The sequence below is a fragment of the Triticum urartu genome, chromosome 1A, assembly GCF_056163025.1.
Source record: "Triticum urartu cultivar PI428250 chromosome 1A, HENAU_Tu73, whole genome shotgun sequence".
Classification (NCBI taxonomy): domain Eukaryota; kingdom Viridiplantae; phylum Streptophyta; class Magnoliopsida; order Poales; family Poaceae; genus Triticum; species Triticum urartu.
The window spans coordinates 479357058-479379485 of NC_141873.1; the positions used below are offsets into that span (position 1 = coordinate 479357058).

General features: G+C 43.9%; 1 protein-coding gene across 1 annotated transcript; it reads left to right on the forward strand.

The window, feature by feature from the left end:
* The first annotated feature begins 13103 nt into the window (after positions 1-13103).
* On the forward strand, positions 13104-16998 carry LOC125520316 (rop guanine nucleotide exchange factor 7). Its single transcript, XM_048685214.2, has 7 exons — positions 13104-13826; positions 13952-14068; positions 14175-14329; positions 15366-15440; positions 15531-15821; positions 15898-16245; positions 16324-16998. The coding sequence occupies exons 1-7, from the start codon at positions 13547-13549 to the stop codon at positions 16747-16749; spliced, it is 1692 nt and encodes a 563-aa protein (XP_048541171.1). The 5' UTR covers positions 13104-13546; the 3' UTR covers positions 16750-16998.
* The last annotated feature ends 5430 nt before the right edge of the window (positions 16999-22428 follow it).

Here is a 22428-nt window from a genome sequence, read left to right on the forward strand (position 1 = left end):
GCCGGCGTGAACGCCTCGCGGCCGTCCTGGCTTTGTGTCTCCTCGGCATCGTAGCCAGCGCCCGGCGCACCACCCTCGAAGATGAGGTTTTGCATGTAGTCCTCGTCGATGGCGGACGACATTTCCTCGAATAGGTTACGGGCGTCCGGGAGCCCGCCCGCCGGCATCTGTCGCGCGCGTTTCCTCGTGTCGCCGGACGACGAGCCACCGATCACCGGGGTGGCGTTGAGGTCGACGGGCGCGAGCGTGGAAGGCGCGACCACGCTCACGTTGGATGAGCACTCCCCGGATCGGGTTGCAAGCCGACGCGCGGGGTGAGTCGGGCATCACCATCCGAGGAAACGCCGACGAGCCGGTGCTGGCCGCGGCGACGGTGGCTTGGAGGACGCTGTGCTGGCTAGGGTTTACCCCTAGCATGTAGAGCGCCTCCCTCGTTGTCGCGACGACGCGGGCGTTGGTGAACTCCTGCTGCGGCGCGGCGAAGGCGACGGCCTGCGCGGCGGCCTCATCCCTCGCGTCCACAGCGTGCCTCCGACGCTTCCTCTTGGCCGACTCCCTTGCCCGCTGTTCGTGCGCCAGCGCCTTCTTCGGCTTGGTCGCGGCGGCGGTCTTGCGCGGGGCATGAGTCTTGCCTTTCCCGGAGGGGGCGACAGTGCCGGACGAGGCGAGGGAGGCGAGGCCAGCGGCGGCGTCGAGGTTGAGGTCGATGGCGTCCTCCATGGCTGGTTAGGGGGCAGGGGCGCGCGCAGGCAGGAGCGTTTTTGGGAAAAATGGAAGAAATGGTGGTGGTTGCCACCGACCGGCGGGCCCGGGGAGAGGAGTAGGCGCGCACGCGTCCGTCGCGTGTCCGCGCTGACGCAAATCCGGCTTAAAATTGGGCCCGGAATGGATCGCCCGCGGACCAAAAAACGGACATGCGTCCGTTTGGGTCGGCGCGTTGGGCCGTCACTTTTGTCCGCACCAACCCAAACAGACGCGGGCAGACGAAATGGGCCGCCCCATTGGAGTTGCTCTTAGTTATTTGAGAAGTTAAACTTCTTTAAGTTTGACAAAAATTTATAGAGAAATATATCAATATCCATAATATCAAATCTATCATTAGATTCATCATGAAATGAAATTTCATAATTTATTTATCTCTACTCCTATAAAAGACTCAATTGGTGATGATGGTGTGCCTGCCATCCGTCATTTCTGACCATTAGATTTGCATCTAACGACTTTGAGATAAGTTGTGGCCTTTTTGCAACAATAACTCACTTCTCTACTCCAATTCACAGAAAATCCCTTATTATCTCAGAAACCAATCTCATCCCTCCCTCGTCTCATCAAAACAACCCAAGGAATATATTTTGAGTGAAACATAATATATTTTTAGTGATATATGTATATCAAAACTAGAATAATTTCTTTCAAGTTTGTGAACAAGTATTATTCTACTTTGGATCTGTTGCAACGCACAGACACATCACTAGTTTAGTATCGTAGATGTCGATATTTTTGGCTTCGAACTTGATCAACATTAAAGAAATTCGACTTTTCAAAAAACAAATGCACATTATATTTCGGAACTGAGGGAGTATTTGGTTTGGCAAGTGGGAAGATGATGTAGTGTTTTTATTTATTTATTTATAATGCGATACTCCGTGGGTCTTTCGCGGTGTGATTTTGTGTTATCTGCGAATCAACCCATATTTATGTGTGAAAATTTTCTAGGTCGGTGGCTGCATGTACTTTATTGGTGTTACTATATCACAAGTTGGCAATCCTTTTTCTAAGCGGTGAGAGGGTGCGCAGAATTGATATGTTCTTGTTGACCGGTTGCTGCCAATTGATTTGAAAATCATTGACCCGATCAAAATTGTGAATCAAATTCAAAATTAAATACCACAATCAAATGTAAAAGCTCCCAATTCAAGGAGCATAACGGATTAAAATAATTAAATAAGAGAGCTTCTTGAGGAATTATTGACCTGATGAAAATTGGATGACCCAATTTCAAATTGAAGACTTCGATTGATTGTGAGGGCTTAAAAATTAGGGAGCAGATAGATAGATATAGATTCGACGAGCTAGGGGTTTATATTGGCAATCATTTAAGACATGGGGTATACCGTATACTACAAGAAAACAGAGGGTGATGGATATACTTTTTAGGAAATGAAACCCTATTATCCCGACCTCCGCAACAAATAGGAATGCACATAGGCACAAGAGGGCAACTAATGCAACAGTTTGGATACTTTCATTTCCGAGAGAAAATAAAAGGGTTACTTTCTTTTGCAAGAAAATATATGGACTATCTATTCACAACATTGACAAAAGAGAGATTGGGACATATGTTTAGATTTTAATGAATTCATTCAGTGGTTTATGCAAACCAAGCAAACTATTCAAGACTTTTTTGCCACTCTTAATGAACCACCGAGTACTCATGATACAAAAATGCAAGGTTGAGCTCTAACTATTACCCCGAAGGAAAAACAAGAACTCCGCCTATTGAATCACGCAAAAAATCAAAAAGTGTAGAAACTTTAAACTATACCTTTTTTGGAATACACAGAGGAAAATGATAATGACGTCTAATATGTTGTTAAAAAAGGATGGAATGAAGTCTAGGAAGGCGTCAATATAATTTTTCGCAATCTCTATCCTAGGATTGGAGGTTCTATATAAAAACTATTTTCTCCGATCCATATTACTTGTCGCTCAAATGGATGTATCTAGACATATTTCAGTGCTAGATACATCCATTTGAGTGATAAGTATTTTGGATCGGGGGGAATGCATAGTAATGACATAGAGTTTTTTGTGGATCCAAAGAGGATCAAATAAATTTCAAATAATTGGTAGTATGATAGACTCGCCATCATCCCTTAACAATGTTAGTTTTCTCATAGAGTAGAACCTTTGTGATGTTATGGCTTGTTGAATTTTATAAAACCTTATTAAAATATATGAAAAATTAAGGGCTTATCCTTTTGGGGCTTATGAGTGTCTGTCAAAATAAGTTGCCCATACCCAGAAGAAAATTTTAGGCTGACCTGCCAGAATAAACTGTACATGAGGCAACTTATTTTGGCAGTCGTCCATAGGCCCCGAAAGAACCGCTTAAATCTTTATACCGTGCGCATTTTTGGTTGCAAAATAAGTAGAAGAAAACATGTTTTTTGGGGGAAAAGAAAACATGTTTACACAAACACAGGCTGTTTTCCCATGACTTCCGAGCTCGTGTTAGAAACCTTCATTCCTACGGTTTGAGCCATCACACATGATTCTCACAAGCTCATTCATGTGATCCAACTAGTAAAATCTTAAATCAAATGGCATGGACCTCCCTCGCTTGTGCTACAAGTGATCAGCCGCAATTAGTGCCGTGGTAATGCTAGCATACTACCGGAGATCCCACTAGCGAAATCCGATGATTTACAAAAAATGGTGGGGTACCTCTACGAGCAACGAGTTGTCGTAATCCTGATGAGCTCTCTCGCCTTCTTTTTTGAGATGAGTTCGCTCGCTCGCTCGCCTTTTGATAGAGTTCTCGACGCCGCTTTCGTGGGGCCGGCGTGTGGGGGTAGCGACACGGATGGCATTTTTCGTGCGCCGCAAAAGGACACGGCCAGCGCCGCGGCTGCCGAGTCAAAACCGCAGGCGCTTTTCACCCTAACGTTTGTTTTGTGCTGCTAGATGCCTTCGACCTACTACTTCAGGCCCTCCTCTTATCTTTTGTTTTACTCGCCGTGTTTTCAAACCCAAATTTTGAAACCTACCGAGCCGAACTTCGAGATCTATCATCTGCATTTTTTTTTGTATTTCAAGACACTGCTCAAACCAATCATACGAAAGGCCTAACACAAGTGTTTTGAAATGTTTCTTATTCTCTCCGATCTATATTAATTTTCGCTAATTTTATATATACTAAATCATCGACAATTGATATGAATAGGAGGGAGTATTACTTTTAGATATACAAGACCTCTTGCAAAAATACATAAAAGCTGAAGAATTTTTTTATTCTTGATTCAATCACATTAATTTGGCTCCATCTAATTACCCGGGGGCATTTACAACAAATAATATTCGATTTAATATTGTCAATGTACATTATACTTTACAACAATCTTTTATAAATTGCAATAGACCTTCATGAGAATTATTTTGCGACTTCACATTAATGTTTCAGTCAGAAACATTGATCGGCGGAATTTTTTGATAAAGAGATGACTGCCGCTACTAAGTGGCTTCCACGATGAGGAGCCCCGTTGCGTCCTAATGGACAACTGCACAGGGAGGTGGTGAGAAGAGGGGGATCTCGCCCCCCATGTGAGCGCGCGTGTGAGGGAGGGAGGGAGGGAGGGGGGGGGGGGGGTGATCACATTGTTCATTAGTTCACTTTTTTTCATGCGATGTCTTCAACCAGTTACTAACCACGTATATGTGTAATTGAGCCCCTTCGCCACTCTGGTCCTTCTTGGTCTCGCTCACTTTGTCGATCATCTCGCCTAGCGAATGGGAAGTCTTGGTTGGTATCTTAGTTCGAGTAGGATTCTTCTATACGAAATTCGCCTCCTTCCTCCGTCGCCGCCCTCATATCCCGTTGTAGTTCTGATGACGAAGCATTCTTATTGTCTGACGATATTTACTATACCATCCGTCGTTCCATCTACCCCCTCCTCTGCCTTGGTTCTGGTGAACCATTTATCCTAATTGTTACCCTTCCACCTTGCCTCCCATGGTGCCTCCGCATCCTCGTCGCCAACACATTCGACTCGCATTCTAGCGTCTATCATCGCCTCTGTCCTGTCTTTAAAAAAATGCCGCATTGTGAAAGCCGCCCTTGGCTCAGCATGACTACGTCACTACCATAGCCTCTACATTGTTGTTGGCTCCAGCTAGGCACCGTCGGGTGATAGTAAGGAGGGAGAGAAAGAAGAACCTTTGGCAAGGAAAGCAGAATGAGTGTTGCAAATCAGGAAACATACTCTTTGCATCACCATTTCTATAGAGAACCAAATTGTGGTTTGATGGTTAGGAGAGCAATGTACCATAACCTATGGGATCAAATCCAAACAATGCCAAGGAATGTTGCAGAATAAAAAGCTTATAGAAAGAAAAAGAAAAATAGCTTGGGGGTTGGGGACAGCTTGTAGAATTGGCGTCGCACAATCGTCTTCTCCCGTATATGTGACAACCTATTGCAGTGACAAATCATTGACAAAAACAGCAGGGTGCTAAGTGAAAAATGCAAGGGATTGTGGTTCATGCATGCCATTCCTCAAGCAAAGCTTCAAGCTAACACCTTGAAGAAGGCGCGACACATGCATACCGATATTGCTTGGTCTAGCTGGAGAGGTGAGATCATGGGCATTCACCCGAAGAATGTCCACATTCATTGTTGAAACCGTCACTGCCACCAACCTCTCTACCGGCTTGTATCTTCTCACTAGCCAGACCCGGTAAGGCTAGAGAGCGAGCCAAAATTCGCCCACAACGTTAGAGAAAACACTGGAAGCGGGTTAAGAACCTCGTCCACATTAGGCTATTGCCGTGCCACCTTCAAATCCCGTCGTTGGGAGACGAAGGGGCGGTGGTTATGACCAAAATAGGAAATTTCTGAACCCGCACAACACCCATGAGATGACTGTTGCTTGAGCCGCCTCGACTTAGGACAATACAAATGTCAAAAATAAAAGAAAAGAAAAGTCATAGGACAACCTAAAATAGTTGCGATGTGTGTGTACTCGGCGTTTCTGAAAGAAAGCATAACTGTTCGGTGTGGCACGGTGGAGACTCGGCGTCCGATGCGCGGAGATGGACTCGCGCTGGAGGAGGACGCTGTCTGGCGTCATGGTGGCGTCGATGGTAGAGAGGCCTGGCAAGGTCGGTGCGTTAGGCCAACTCCAGCGCACGACCCCAAACGGAAGTCCGATTGGCCCGGATTCTGTCCGTTTGGGGCAGGTAATGGGGTCGTGTCCGGGCCATTTCTGGGATGCGGTGGCCGTGCACCCAACGCGGGGACGCATCCTTCGGTCGCATCCTGTCCGCCTCCTTTTTCAAACGCCAATTTTTGAATAAACGACGCCCTAGTTCATGCCAGCGGCCCTACTTCACGCCGACAACACAACCCGCCTACACGTCCTCGCCGGCAACACAGCCAGCGGCCGGCAACAGAGCCAACCTATAAAATGAATAGTTTTGTCATCGGCAACACAGCCAACCCCCAAAATGAATACGTTTCTCGCCGGCACACAGCCAGCAGCCGGCACCCATGCCAGCCTCCAAAAAGAACGGCCACAGCCAAACATGAAGGAAATATGCCCTAGAGGCAATAATAAAGTTATTGTTTATGTACTTATATCATGATAAATGTTTATTATTCATGCTAGAATTGTATTAACCGGAAACATGATACATGTGTGAATACATAGACAAACAGAGTGTCACTAGTATGCCTCTACTTGATTAGCTCGTTGATCAAAGATGGTTATGTTTCCTAGCCATAGACAAAGAGTTGTCATTTGATTAACGGGATCACATCATTAGGAGAATGATGTGATTGACTTGACCCATTCCGTTAGCTTAGGAATCGATCATTTAGTATGTTGCTATTGCTTTCTTCATGACTTATACATGTTCCTATGACTATGAGATTATGCAACTCCCGTTTACCGGAGGAACACTTTGTGTGCTACCAAACGTCACAACGTAACTGGGTGATTATAAAGGCGCTCTACAGGTGTCTCCGAAGGTACTTGTTGGGTTGGCGTATTTCGAGATTAGGATTTGTCACTCCGATTGTCGGAGAGGTATCTCTGGGCCCACTCGGTAATGCACATCAGTTAAGCCTTGCAAGCATTGCAACTAATGAGTTAGTTGCGGGATGATGTATCATGGAACGAGTAAAGAGACTTGTCGGTAACGAGATTGAACTAGGTATTGAGATACCGATGATCGAATCTCGGGCAAGTAACATACCGATGACAAAGGGAACAACGTATGTTATTATGCGGTTGGACTGATAAAGATCTTCGTAGAATATGTAGGAGCCAATATGAGCATCCAGGTTCCGCTATTGGTTATTGACCGGAGACGTGTCTCGGTCATGTCTACATAGTTCTCGAACCCGTAGGGTCCGCACGCTTAAAGTTCGATGACGGTTATATTATGAATTTATGTGTTTTGATGTACCAAAGGTAGTTCGGAGTCCTGGATGAGATCGGGGACATGACGAGGAGTCTCGAAATGGTCGAGACGTAAAGATCGATATATTGGACGACTATATTCGGACATCGGAAAGGTTCCGAGTGATTCGGGTATTTATCGGAGTACCTGGGAGTTACGGGAATTCGCCGGGGAGTGTATGGGCCTTATTGGGCTTTAGCGGAAAGAGAGAGAGGCAGGTCGCGCACCTCCCAAGGCCTAGTCCGAATTGGACTAGGGGGAAGGGTTGCGCTCCCTCCTTTCTTCTCTTCTCTTTTCCCTTTCTTTCTCTCCTACTCCTACTACTTGGAAGGGCTCCTAGTTCTACTAGGAAAGGGGGAATCCTACTCCCGGTGGGAGTAGGACTCTCCTAGGGCGCGTCATAGAGAGGGCCGGCCCCTCCCCTCCTCCATTCCTTTATATACGTGGCCAGGGGGCACCCCATAGACAACAATTGATCCCTTGGATCTCTTAGCCGTGTGCGGTGCCCCTGATACGTCTCCGTCGTATCTACTTTTCCAAACACTTTTGCCCTTGTTTTGGACTCTAACTTATATGATTTGAATGGAACTAATCCAGACTGACGCTGTTTTCAGCAGAATTGCCATGATGTTGTTTTATGTGCAGAAAACAAATATTCTCGGAATGACCTGAAACTCCACGGAACATCTTAGAAAAAATAATAAAAAATCCTCGCCAAAGATGAAGACCAGGGGGGCCACACCCTATTCACGAGGGTGGGGGGCGCCCCCCTAGGGCGCGCCCCCTACCTCGTGGGCCCCCTGGATGCCCTCCGACGCCAACTCCAACTCTATATATTTGCTTTCGGAGAGAAAAAAACAAGAGAGAAGAAATCATCGCGTTTTATGATACGGAGCCGCTGCCAAGCCCTAAAACCTCTCGGGAGGGCTGATTTGGAGTCCATTCGGGGCTCCGGAGAGGGGGATTCGTCACCGTTGTCATCATCAACCATCCTCCATCACCAATTTCATGATGCTCACCGCCGTGCGTGAGTAATTCCATCGTAGGCTTGTTGGACGGTGATGGGTTGGATGAGATTTATCATGTAATCGAGTTAGTTTTGTTAGGGTTTGATCCCTAGTATCCATTATGTTCTGAGATTGATGTTGCTATGACTTTGCTATGCTTAATGCTTGTCACTAGGGCCCGAGTGCCATGATTTCAGATCTGAACCTATTATGTTTTCATGAATATATGTGAGTTCTTGATCCTATCTTGCAAGTCTATAGTCACCTACTATGTGTTATGATCCGGCAACCCCGAAGTGCAAATAATTGGGACCACTCCCGGTGATGACCATAGTTTGAGGAGTTCATGTATTCACTATGTGCTAATGCTTTGTTCCGGTTCTCTATTAAAAGGAGGCCTTAATATCCCTTAGTTTCCAATAGGACCCCGCTGCCACGGGAGGGTAGGACAAAAGATGTCATGCAAGTTCTTTTCCATAAGCACATATGACTATATACGGAATACATGCCTACATTACATTGATGAATTGGAGCTAGTTCTGTGTCACCCTATGTTATGACTGTTACATGATGAACCGCATCCGGCATAATTATCCATCACTGATCCGGTGCCTACGAGTTTTCCATATACTGGTTTACGCTTATTTACTTTCCCGCTGCTACTGTTACAATCACTACAAAATACCAAAAACATTACTTTTGCTGTCTTTACTTTTGTTGCTGCTACCACCACTATCATATTACTGTGCTACTAAACACTTGCTGCAGATACTAAGTTTCCAGGTGTGATTGAATTGACAACTCAGCTGCTAATACTTGAGAATATTCTTTGGCTCCCCTTGTGTCGAATCAATAAATTTGGGTTGAATACTCTACCCTCGAAAGCTGTTGCGATCCCCTATACTTGTGGGTTATCAAGACAAATTTTTGGCGCCATTGCCGGGGAGCATAGCTCTATTCTTTGAGTCACTTGGGATTTATATCTGCTGGACACTATGAAGAACTTGAGAGATCCAAAAACCAAGATATATCCCTCAACTACGAGGGGAGGTAAGGAACTGCCATCTAGCTCTGCACTTGATTCACCTTCTGTTATGAGTAAGTTTGCGACACCTACACCTGCTTCTGTTATTCGTTCTGATATGTCGCATGTTATTGATGATGTCACTTCTGCTATGCATGATACTTATGATGAAATTGCTTCTATGCCTGACACTACTGTGCCCCTTGGTGAATTTCTTGATGAACAAATTGGTAGGGCTAGAGAAAAAGAAATTATTGAATCTGAATACGATGATGATAGTGATGATGAAAATATGCCTGTTATTCCCGAGGGCTATCTTTTTGATATGGAATCTTCTACCGTTATTTTAGCTTGCAAAGATAGATATGAGCTTAAGAGGTTATTAGTTAAATGAAACAAAGAATCACTTAGAGATAAAATGAAACCCGACCCTACTTTTGCTACTTCACCTATCTGTGTTCCTGATAAGGATTATGAATTCTCTGTTGATCCTGATATAATTACTTTGGTTGAATCTGATCCGTTTTATGGCTATGAATCTGAAACTGTTGTGGCACATCTTACTAAGTTAAATGATATAGCTGCCCTGTTCACTAATGATGAGAGACCGCTTTACTTTTATATACTGAAAATATTTCTGTTCTCATTAAAGGGTGATTCTAAGATATGGTTTAATTCTCCTGATCCTGGTTGTGTGTGTAGTCCCCAAGATATGATTTATTACTTCTCTGCTAAATATTTCCCTGCTCATAAGAAACAAGCTGCTTTGAGGGAAATATACAACTTTGTGCAAATTAAAGAAGAGAGTCTCCCACAAGCTTGGGGGAGGCTTCTCAAGTTACTTAATGCTTTGCCTGATCATCCTCTTAAGAAACCTGAAATACTTGATATCTTTTATAATGGACTAACCGATGCTTTCAGAGATTACCTGGATAGTTGTGCTGGTTCTCTTTTCAGGGAAAGAACACCGGATGAAGCTGAAATTCTATTGAATAATATGTTGACAAATGAAAATAATTGGGCACCTCCCGAGCCAGCCCCTGAGCCAACTCCTGCTCCAATTACTGAGCCTATTCCTAAACCAACTCCGAAGAAGAGAGGTGTTCTATTTCTCAGTCCCGAAGATATGCAAGAGGCAAACAAATCTATGAAAGAAAAGGGCATTAAAGCTGAAGATGTTAAGAATTTACCTCTTATTGAAGAAATACATGGTCTTAATATACCTCCTGTTGAAGAAACCTATGATCTCAATTCTTTATTTACTGAAGAACCTCCTGATCCCGATATCCCGACACAGGTAGTAAAGGTAAATTCTCTTTATAGATATGATAAAGCTGAAGTCCCTCCTACTAAAATTGCTAGTCAGTGCTTGGATGAGTTTGATAACTTTATGTTTAAGCAAGACGACTTCAATGCTTATTTTGGTAGACAATTAAAAGAAAATGCTTATATGATTAGACGCTTGGGTGATTATATGACTAATATTAAAGGTGAACTTAAACTTGTTAGCAAACATGCTTCTATGGTTACCACTCAAGTAGAACAAGTACTTAAGGCTCAAAAAGAAGTGCTTGATGAAATGAATAGTAAGAAAAATGATTATGCCGTTAGAGTGGCTACTAGAACTGGTAGAATGACTCAGGAACCTTTGTATCTTGAAGGCCACCCTAAGAGAATCGAGCAAGATTCTCAAAGAAATAATATTGATGTTCCTAGTTCTTCTAAAAAGAAGAAAAAGAAAAATGATAGAACTGTGCAAACTTCTAGTGAACCTATTGCTGAACCACCTGATAATCCAAATGACATTTCTATGTCTGATGCTGAAACACAATCTGGTAATGAACATGAACCTAATGAAAATATTAATAATGATGTTCATGATGATGCTCAACCTAGTAATGATAATGGTGTAGAAATTGAACCTGCTGTTGATCTTGATAACCCACAATCAAAGAATCAACGTTATGATAAAAGAGACTTTGTTGCTAGGAAACATGGTAAAGAAAGGGAACTTTGGGTTCAGAAACCCATGCCTTTTCCTCCGAAACCATCCAAGAAAAAGGATGATGAGGATTTTGAGCGCTTTGCTGAAATGATTAGGCCTATCTTTTTGCGTATGCGACTAATCGATGTGCTCAAAACAAATCCTTATGCTAAATATATGAAGGATATCATTACTAATAAAGAAAATATCGGAAGCTGAGATTTCCACCATGCTTGCTAATTATACTTTTAAGGGTGGAATACCAAAGAAACTTGAAGACTCCGGAGTACCTACTATACCTTGCTCCATTAAAAAAAATTATATTTAAACTGCTTTATGTGATCTTGGAGCCGGTGTTAGTGTTATGCCTCTCTCTTTATATTGTAGACTTGACTTGAATAAGTTGACACCTACCGAAATATCTTTACAAATGGCTGATAAATCAACTGCTATACCTGTCGGTATTTGTGAGGATGTGCCTGTTGTGGTTGCAAACGTTACTATTTTAACGGACTTTGTTATACTTGATATTCCCGAGGATGATAGTATGTCTATTATTCTTGGAAGACCTTTTCTTAATACTGCAGGGGCTGTTATTGATTGCAACAAAGGCAATGTCACTTTTCATGTTAATGGTAATGAGCATATGGTACACTTTCCGAGAAAACAACCTCAAGTTCTACATTGTTGTTGGCTCAACACGACGACGTCGCTACCACAACCTCTACATTGTTGTTGGCTCCAGCTAGGCACCGTCGGATGGTAGTAAGGAGGGAGAGAAAGACGAACATTTGACAAGGGAAAAGAATGAGTGTTACAAATCGGGAAACATACTGTTAGCATCACCATTTCTATTGAGAACCAAATTGTGGTTTGATGGTTAGGAGAGCAGTTGTATCATAGCTTATGGGATCTAACCCAAACAATGCCCAGGAATGATGCAGAATAAAAGTGGCTTATAGAATGAAAAAGAAAATTAGCTTGGGGGTTGGGGCCAGCTTGTAGAGTCGGCATCGTACAATAGTCTTCTCCATATCCATGACAGCCTATTGCAGTGACAAACCATCGACAAAAACAACAAGACGCTTAGTGAAAAATGCACTACTCCTAGGCAAAGTCTACAAAAAGGAATAGCCGGAGAGGTGTCATCCCCCAAGTAAGCTTGAAGCTAGAACCTTCAAGAGGCACGACACAAGCATGTCGATACTGCTTGGTCTAGCCAGAGAGGTGAGATCGTTAGCATTCACCCAAAGAACGTCCACATTCACTGTTGAAACCGTCACTAGTACCAACCCCTCTACCGGCTTGTATCTTGTCACTAGCTAGACCCGGTAACGCTAAGAGAGCGAGCCCAAATTCGCCTGCAGCGTTAGAGAAAACACTGGAAGCAGGTTAAGAACCTCATCGTCCCCATTAGGCTACTGCCGTGCCACCTTCAAACCTCGTCGTTGGGAGACGGCGCCGGGGGAGGGGGGTTACGACCAAATCGGAAATTTCTGAATCCGCGCAACACCCAGGAGATGACTGCTGCTTGAGCCACCTTGACTTAGGATAGTCTAAATGCCAAAAAGATAAGACAAGAAAAAAAAAAGTCTTAGGACAGCCTAAAAAAAGTTGTGATGTGTGTGTACTCGGCGTTTCTCAAAGAAAGCATCACCGTCCATATAACCGGCATATATAACATGTAAATCAATGAACGCGCCCAGCCCGCCACCAATAGACAAAGAAATTGACCGTTTGAGCACCACGTTCAACGGCCACTAAACAACCATAGCCATCCGAGACGCAACGAGGAATCATCAAACGGCCGGCACCCGCACTCCAGATTTCTAACGTGCAAACCCTGCGACCAATTTTTGTATCCACCTTCCCTCCCTCGCACCCACCCACATGCCCAGACCAGCCCTCGACAGCGCACAACGGCAAAAGAAGGCGATGGCAGGGAGAGAGATAGATACGTAGAGAGAAAGCAGCCAGCCGAGACGCCGGACCACCGCCGGGCGTAGCTGCCACGGCGCGCGTCCTATTGTTTTGTTACTCTCACTCACCGTCGCAGACTCACTGACCGCTGCCTGCCGCGCACCGAGAATCCCACCAACACAACTCAAAACCCCAACGGTCACTCCTCCTCCCTCCCTCCCTCCGCTGTCCTTCTCTCTTCCTTTCACCTCTTTTAAGCCTTTATACTCCCCCCTCCCTCGCCGTCTCATGCAATTACCCCGCAAGAACACGGCCCTGCTCCGCCCCGCTCTGCCCGAGGCGCCACCAATCAATCCCGTAGTAGGAGCAGTCCCCGTCACTGCCTCGTTGCAGCCGCATACTGTGCTTGCTCCTCGGTAGAATTTGACGATGGCGAGAGGGGGAGGAGGAGGCGCGGCCGAGGAGGAAGAGGAGGAGGAGGAGGGGATGGCGGCGAGCGAGACGCTGACGGCGGAGTCGGAGGAGTGCCGCCGCGGGAGCAGCTCCAGCGCCAGCTCCGTCGCCGCCTCCACCGACTCCTACTCCCCGCCCGACGAGTGGCAGCAGGTGGCCATCAAGACCTGCGTCACCGACGACGCCATGGCCAAGCCCGGGCCGCCCGCGCCCGGCAAGGAGATCCCGCCGCTCGCCGAGAGGCACAGAGCCCCAGGTGCGTGCTTGCTAGTGCTACTAGCCGAGTGCTACACGACAGATTCCTTGCTTGCTTTCGTAAGGTGGAGTGAGTCAGGGCGCGGCCTCGCTGACCGTGCGGCGCGCGAATTTGGGTGGCTGCAGAGGTGGAGCTGATGAAGGAGAGGTTCTCCAAGCTGCTGCTGGGCGAGGACATGTCCGGGAGCGGCAAGGGCGTCTGCACCGCGCTCGCCATCTCCAACGCCATCACCAACCTCTGCGGTGAGCACATTCTGCTTTCTTCTGGGCCTGCCCGGTTCGCTGTGCAGTGTCGTTAGCGGAGAGATGGGGACAAAGAATGAATTCTGACGCGTTCTTCGGGCTGCAGCGACCATATTCGGGCAGCTGTGGAGGCTGGAGCCGCTGCTGCCGGAGAAGAAGGCGATGTGGCGGCGGGAGATGGACTGGCTGCTCTGCGTCAGCGACCACATCGTCGAGCTCGTGCCCACATGGCAGACCTTCCCTGACGGAACAAGGCTTGAGGTAACTGAAAACCAACTTATACTGCCACAATCTTACTCATGTAAACCGGTGGATGTTTTATTACAGTATAATTCAGTTAGTAACACTGGAGCACTATTGATCCTCATGAATGAAATGCTTGTAGAATTGCTGTTAAAAGTTCCTAACACACTAAATGTTGGCGTAGACATTAGTAGCGCTCCAGTGTTGTTGTTCATGAGCAAGTACAGACTTAATTATGTGCTCTACGGATGCCCTAATGGAGCGCAAATCCAGTAATAACTCGAATTTAACTTGGGCACGGACCACTCCAAATAGCCTTTAAGTATACATGGCTGGTTGTAATGGGGAGTATCATATAGGAGTACTACTAGTAGTGTATGATACTATCTCTCTAATGCATAATATCATATATTAGTATCATGTAGTACTCTATTTGTTGTCATGCATGACACAAAGTAACATAGCACTTATTATGATACCGTATCATGATATGATACTCCACCCTCTTTTTCTTCATTTAATGCTATGACACCTCATCAAAATTGCATAGTTGGCATGCATGATACTAGTTGTGATACTACCATTACAACCAGCCTTAGCCTTTTATTGTAAGAACAGTTGGGCGGTGTTGCGTTTTTGAGGTCCAAAGAGTAAAGGCTACATGAATGTGCTGTCCATTTGGTCCTTCACTTTTGCGCGTTTCATCAAATTTCAAATATACTCTTGTAAGTAGGAGTACCAGCTGCATGCACGTTGCATCCGTTACTACTTTACCTACCAAGATGTGCACTAATGATCAAACTTATGTGCCGAATGTTGCTAATTAATTTCATCATGAACTCAAGACATGATTGCTCTGAACTATGCATTGCAATATGCGCCCTTCTCACCTGTTACTAAGTAAACACTGAAGTTACCAAAGGTAGAACATTGTGTAGAATATCTGATTCAACTAGCTGGAAGGATTGGCCATAAATTGCAATTTGTGCTTTTACCTGAAAAACAGTCCATGTTAGTGAACTGCTTGGCTCTTATGGTGGATTTTCTACTTCAGATCATGACGAGCAGGCCACGGTCGGACCTGTACATCAATCTGCCGGCGCTTCGGAAGCTAGACCACATGCTTCTTGTGAGTTCAACAACAACAAAAACTTGTTGATTCTTCTGACCAACAAACTGGGAAACATCTTTCTGACAGACCCTCTAATGGCAATGGCAGGAAACACTGGAGAGTTTCAGAGACACGGAGTTCTGGTACGTGGACCAGGGGATATGCGCGCCGGACTGCGACGGCTCGGCCTCGTTCAGGAGGCCGGCGCACCGCCGCGACGAGAAGTGGTGGCTGCCGGTGCCCCGCGTGCCCCCCGGCGGCCTCCGCGACGCCACGAGGAGGCAGCTCGAGCACAAGCGCGACGCCGCCAACCAGATCCTCAAGGCCGCCATGGCCATCAACAGCAACGCCCTCGCCGAAATGGACGTCCCCGACTCGTACCACGACTCGCTGCCGAAGGTGCGCGACACGGCACACACACGCTGCTTTCTCTTAATCCTGGCTTGCGTTTTCTGACGAACACTTTGGGTGTCAGAACGGGCGTGCGACGCTGGGGGACATCATATACCGGTACATCACGTCGGAGCAGTTCTCCCCCGACTGCCTCCTCGACTGCCTGGACCTGTCGTCGGAGTACCAGGCCGTGGAGATCGCCAACCGCGTCGAGGCCGCCGTCTACGTGTGGCGCCGGAGGGGCACCGCTGCTGCCAAGTCGGCCGGCACCAAATCCTCGTGGGGCATGGTCAAGGACATGATCATGGACACGGAGAAGAGGGGCGACCTGCTCGCCGAGCGCGCCGAGGGCCTCCTCATATCGCTGAAGCAGAGGTTCCCCGGGCTGACGCAGACGAGCTTGGACATGAGCAAGATCCAGTACAACAAGGTTTGCCAATGGTGTCACAGCAACATAATCTCCATCGTTTAACGACGAGATGGTGTGACATTTTACTTTGATGACCAGGATGTGGGGAAATCGATCCTGGAGAGCTACTCGCGGGTCATGGAGAGCCTGGCCTCCAACATCATCGCGCGGATCGACGACCTGCTCTACGTGGACGAGCTGAGCAAGCAGGCAGACCAGAAGCTCCCGGCCGGCGTGGCAGAGGACGGCAAGATCGCTTGCAAGAACAAAAAGGCTGCTGCCACGGCGCCGTCGCCGGCGTACGCCGTGCCCGCCTCGGGCACGACGTACGTCACGCCGAGCTTCTCGCCGGCGCAGCTGTCCAGCCCGTCCAAGATCGGGCGGGCGCTGCTGGTCGACAGGCGGGCGCACCATGGCAGGGCCTCCAAGAGGTCCGCGCTGGCGGACCACGGCGGCGGCCCGGAGGTGAAGGGGATGCTGGTCACCAGCCCCGTGTTCGACGCCCCGTTGGGCACGGAGCTGTGAGCCTGCGCGAGTGATCCGTCGGCCACGGTCGATGTGTCCATGTCCATGTGCATACTTTACCTTGTGTATCATGTGTGCATGGTTTTCACTAGTAGTGTAGTAAGCGTGAGTGTAGTAAGTGCGGTGCTTGGCCGTTTGCCGCCCTCGGTTTGTGATGTTTTGGCACTTGGAAGTAAGGTTGTCAGAATCGTGATCTTGTTATACAATTCTGTAACTTTATGATCCAAACTAACCTTTTTGATTCTACAATTTTAGTTTATAGAATCTATATTTCTACGATCCTGACAGTTAAGATTCTACTATTTGCGATCTTATCATCAAAACTCTGATCTGATTCAAAATCAGGATTCTGACAATCTTGCTTGGAAGTGCCATCGCATAGACGTTTGGGAGGTACCATGTCGGGAGTGCGTGATGTTCAATCAGATAACCAGATAGCACTGTTTTTTCTGCAAATGGCGGGGCATCCAAATGGAAGATGTTTTCTTACATTGAAATGGCCTCGCGGGCTCACGGGCTCCAGTTTCACCGTGAAATTGGAGCTCGGTACGAATGATCGACACAATCGCGTCCAGCATAACTCTGCAACTCATGCTGATTATTTGCGTCGACGGCTAAATGTCAGCATATCGAACCGGGTTTCGCGATGCAAAGTCTGGTTGTACACCGTACAGGTTCCATAAAATTCTAGAAAAAAGTAATATGCATAGTAAGAGAAAATGCAATGCAGTATGTATGTATGCACAGTTCCACACAAACTCCGGTCCAAACATCGTGATATTCCGCATAAATTTCTGGAAAAATAATAATATGCATCGTAACAAAGATACAGTGATATGTCATATGCTACAAGATTTCTCTATAAATTCTTTGGACCAAAGAGGCCTCGGGAATTCTCACGTCCATGCACGTGGACAACCAAAAACCTGAGTAACCAAGGGTCCACTAGCTAACTTCTACTCGAAAGTGTTGTACATGAGTATCTCTAAAGTGTTGTCCAAGGTTTTGATGTGTGACAATAGAACAATACTAATATTAGTGAAACACTAAGCATAATCCCTTGAAAACATAGATTATTGTTTGCTTTTCACCATGCTCAAACCAGATAAACCACACCAAGGTCTAATTTGAATTCATTCTCATAAGTTCAGCCAATTCTGACGGTGCATGCATAAGCAATACATAGTCTCCGCTCCCAAAGCAGAGCCTACGAGACCATAAGAGCAATACCAATTCCTACTAGGCATGTCGTAGCGTGTTTCACATCATCAAAATCCCAATACATAGGTGAGAAGAGAAGAGAGGGAAGGAGAGGGCAGGAAGTGAAATAAAAGCCGACATGTAGCAAATACTAGAGTAGACTTTTATTCCCATTCCCAATTCCGTGCATCTCTCCATCCCACATATGCAAGCATGAAATGCTCAAAATCAACCTAATAGCTAATCTAAAAGTCAACCCATCATATAAGTGTTATTTTTCGGTGGCATACGAGTGCTAATTAACGAAGACCTTATGTGAAATGACATCATACCCTATATACTTAAGTAGTTGATCCCCACTAACTCTAATTATCTCAACATGCAATTATGTCAACTCACTATGTCACCATGCATGAAAATAGAACCACCTTTAACATGCACCATGCATGCTACCCATATTCAATAAATATTCTACAACTATACAATACAATACCTCACATTTTTTTGTTTCAATTCTCATATTGTTAATCTAAATACCAATGGCCAAACCTTATGAACTAATTGCAATTAATTCCCACAAGAATGCATGTGTTTTCATCTCTACTACACCTAAGTAGGTGATCCATGCTGCTTGTATTTCTATCAACATGCATACATCTCACCTTACCACACATGCTATCACCCCTCCACATCATCAGGTACCTGCAAGACATCCACATCATTTTTCTATGATATGATTCTAGTTTTATTCTTGAAAGATTGATTGCTATAAATTCCCGGAGCAAGCCAAGGAGTATTATCTAGTTAGTATCGAGTCAACAACCAATTTTAATACGGTCCATACCTGGTACATTCTAAAAATTTAATACTATGAATAACTGTGTTTGGGATCATAAGAAAGAATATATTGCCTACATTAGTACTAGTAGAACTACACGACCAACCGAACACAATAAGTACATTCACTAGCAACATTGTTTTCTACTTTCTATGGCTTTCCAACCAAGGTTACTTCATATTTTTAAAGTTCAAAGGAAGGCCTAACTGTGTAAGAGGAAAATAACCGGGTTTTTTAGTTGGATATGTAGGTGCATTCCTCGTCTCTCAACTGCCTGGCCATTAGAAAATCTCACTTTTATGAGTTTTATCTTCAACCAGTAAGCTGCTAGAAATGGATAGAATAAAATTCATGCATGTAGCACTCCAAAGGTCATCTTCCAACATGAAGATGGTGTTCTTTTGCACATTGCATAAGTACTATCAATATACAACAAGGTTTGGAACTAGTCCTTTGATTAAACCATGGTCTTGAGCATATTCACTAATCACACAGAGAGTCACGACCTCACCATACGTTGCTCATGATACAACGACATTGTCATATACTCAGACGATTACTAACATTGGTTAACCTTGCACCCAACGGTCCACCTATGACTACTATGCGTTGCTCAGGGGCTCACTTGTCTCTTGGTCATGCAATGTCATTCCACATTGTGAGGACCGAGCTTCTGAATGAGTTGCACTCTAGCATCGAACAAGCAATGATCATGTACAACGACAATGTCTTTGCAATTTATCTTCCAAGCAACCCTCCGGTTCCTATTGGTCAATACTTTGATGATATCATGACCAAGGGGCTGCCACTGTTGACCATTGATGATGTCGAGTCTAATCTATGAAAAAAACAATGCATCGAGTGTAGGGTTTGCTGGTGTTGGCATATGTGACACGGTCCTTGGCGTGCTTGATTGTTTGTTTTGGCTCTGTTGCTATGTAATCACTTCATGCATGTAATTTAGCCGAAGTGCCAATTATAGGGCTTTTTAGCAAAATGTTATAGGGCTTTTATGCATGTTTTGTACAAATACCCCAATTTGGATCGATACATATGTACTACATTTCAGTACTCTTGCTCCACACTACAAGCATGATGGAAGACGCCTAGTTGGATTGATGATCACGTAGCCGGACAGAGGTACCTATGCACATTCTAGTTATGCAGTATAGTAACCATCATTGCTAATTATTATTTCAAGGGCCTATTACATATCTAGAAAAAAATAAGACTCTTCTTATAGGAGGAAAGCTAGTCCACATAAGGATCCATGTAGGAACAAGCAAATCTACAACTCTATGAAGATTATCTTAGCTAGATACTATGCTTTATATTCCTAAAAGATGATTTATGTATTTAGTTTCATGCACATATGTAAGATAATTCCTTTTTACGGGAATCAAGGTGATTCTTCGTTTGGGAAAGTGGCATGACCACTTGTATATGGTATTTGATACCCCATACATTGCGGTGAGCACATAAGGTAATCAAATCATACACATATGTGCAAACTTACTACTGAGTCAGAGGCATTTCGATGTTTGTCTATGCTTACTATAAATGATACTATTTAGTTACCAAGTATAGTTAACGAACGAACCCACTAGAACATGTGAAAGACATATGGCAACAAAAAACCTAATAAAGCAACATGCCAATAATTTGATTTTAGCCTCCTCACAACATTAACATGTCATATATTCTAGAATTTCTATTTGCTTATACGCAATCCTACACTAGAAGCCTCTACAAAGATAATAAGGTTTGTAATATATACAGGAACTTAGAAATAAACATATATACAATACAATTCGTGCAAGTGTAAGAAAATAATGTGTGTCATTTTTTTCTCACATTTACTGAGTTCAGGTCTAAAGAGTGATTCTGGCAATGTCTTGAAAAAGAAAAACTAACATGCGTTCTCTTATGAAATAAAATTTAAATTTACCACAATGTAAATTGTATTTTTTCGATAACAATTGAAAATGCATCACAAATGAGACAATTAATATTTAGCGACATTTGTATGTTGCTAATTATGCAAAAAATTATTTTAAAATGAATTTATTTTGATTATAAGATGATAAAAATAAAAAAGTTTAGTACCAATATTAGTATTTTAATTCGTCACATGTCTATGGGAGATTCTACTACGTAGGCTTCGATGGGCTCTAGCATACACTCAATTTTTTCCAAAAAAATAATGATCGTTTATGCATGACAATTTTAACCACAGATCTTATACATTGGCATTTGTAACTCTAGGAATAGGACTTGGAGTAAGAAGTGTTCTGAAGGACATGATATCCAAATCTTAGTTAGGGAAAAGTAATTTGTCAAATGGCCCAGTTGAGCAAGTAGAGGATTATTGACTGATTATACATAGCAGGGACGGGCACCATTTTTTATTTTTACGTAGACTAGAAAATTCATTTTCTATTATCTTTTTTAAAATGATTATTTTTAAATAAATGTTATGCATAACAATTTTTGGCAATGAGTATTTATTTGAATCAAATTAATATACATAGTATACAGAGAAGGGATAAAAGTGCTACTTATTGATTTTGTAAAACAAAATGATTATGTGTAATTGTGTAGATAATCATAAATTAAGTTATGCAACAAACTACTATCATACAAACGCCGTTTAAAAAACATGAACATTTTACAATTATACACCATTTATTCTCTAAGATAAGATTGGGATATTATATGTTTTTCAAAACTTTAAAATACAAGGTTTTGTAAGTCGTGGAGGTAGACCTATATGTTCGAAACTTTGAATAACATTGTTTTTGTAGTGGGATGGATAACATTGTGTGAAGCAAAAAAATGTATTGACATAAGAAAAGTTTACCAACTTAGTAAGGTGTCCCACCCTCTATCTTTCATCTACAATCGCCACTTCACTAGCCTAGAGGAAATGTATGCAACTCTTTATATGAGTTGTTCTAATAATTTCATGCCAAGCTACTGTATTAAGTGTCCCGACCGGACCAACAGTTAGGCCGGAAAAAACTAGAACCGACGGTTCTGCAAGAAATTCACCCAACGCCTATTCAAAGCCTTAAGCTCCCGTTACAAGCTATCCTGCAAACAGGTGCACACACCCCTCCTTTCCTTCGATTCTAACAGGCCAGCCAATATAAGGCTGCAACAGAGAGTTATTCCTGGTTTTGGGAAGGTTCCAGAAGCTTCTCCCAACCGATTTTCGGAAGTTTCTTGAAGCTTCCGGTTGGGTTTTTATTCTTTTTCTTGTTTAGGTTTTTCTGGACCATTTATGTTTGGTTTTTCTTTTTCTTTTATTTTTTCATTGTCTTCTATTTTTTGTTCCTTTTTTGTTTTTATTTCATTTTTCTTTATTCCCCAAAAAATTAGTGATTTTTTTTAAATCAAGGGACATTTTTAAAATCCGAGATCTCTTTTTTAAAATTGATGAACCTTTCCAAATCCGCATTTTTTCTCAAAATCCGAGAACTTTTTTCAAATTCATGAATTTATTTCAAATTGATGAACTTTCTTTTAAATCTGCATATATTTTTTTTCAAAATCAAGTGATTTTTTAATACATAATTTTTTTGGAAAGCACATTTTTGTGGTAATTCGTGAATATTTTTGAATTCATTATTATTTGCTTG

Bases quoted from the DNA above. Each gene is read 5' to 3' on its own strand.
- LOC125520316 (XM_048685214.2), top strand. From the start codon at position 13,547: ATGGCGAGAGGGGGAGGAGGAGGCGCGGCCGAGGAGGAAGAGGAGGAG. The intron at 14,330-15,365 runs GTAACTGAAAAC...TTTCTACTTCAG, and splicing joins CTGACGGAACAAGGCTTGAG to ATCATGACGAGCAGGCCACG. The intron at 15,822-15,897 runs GTGCGCGACACG...TTTGGGTGTCAG, and splicing joins ACCACGACTCGCTGCCGAAG to AACGGGCGTGCGACGCTGGG.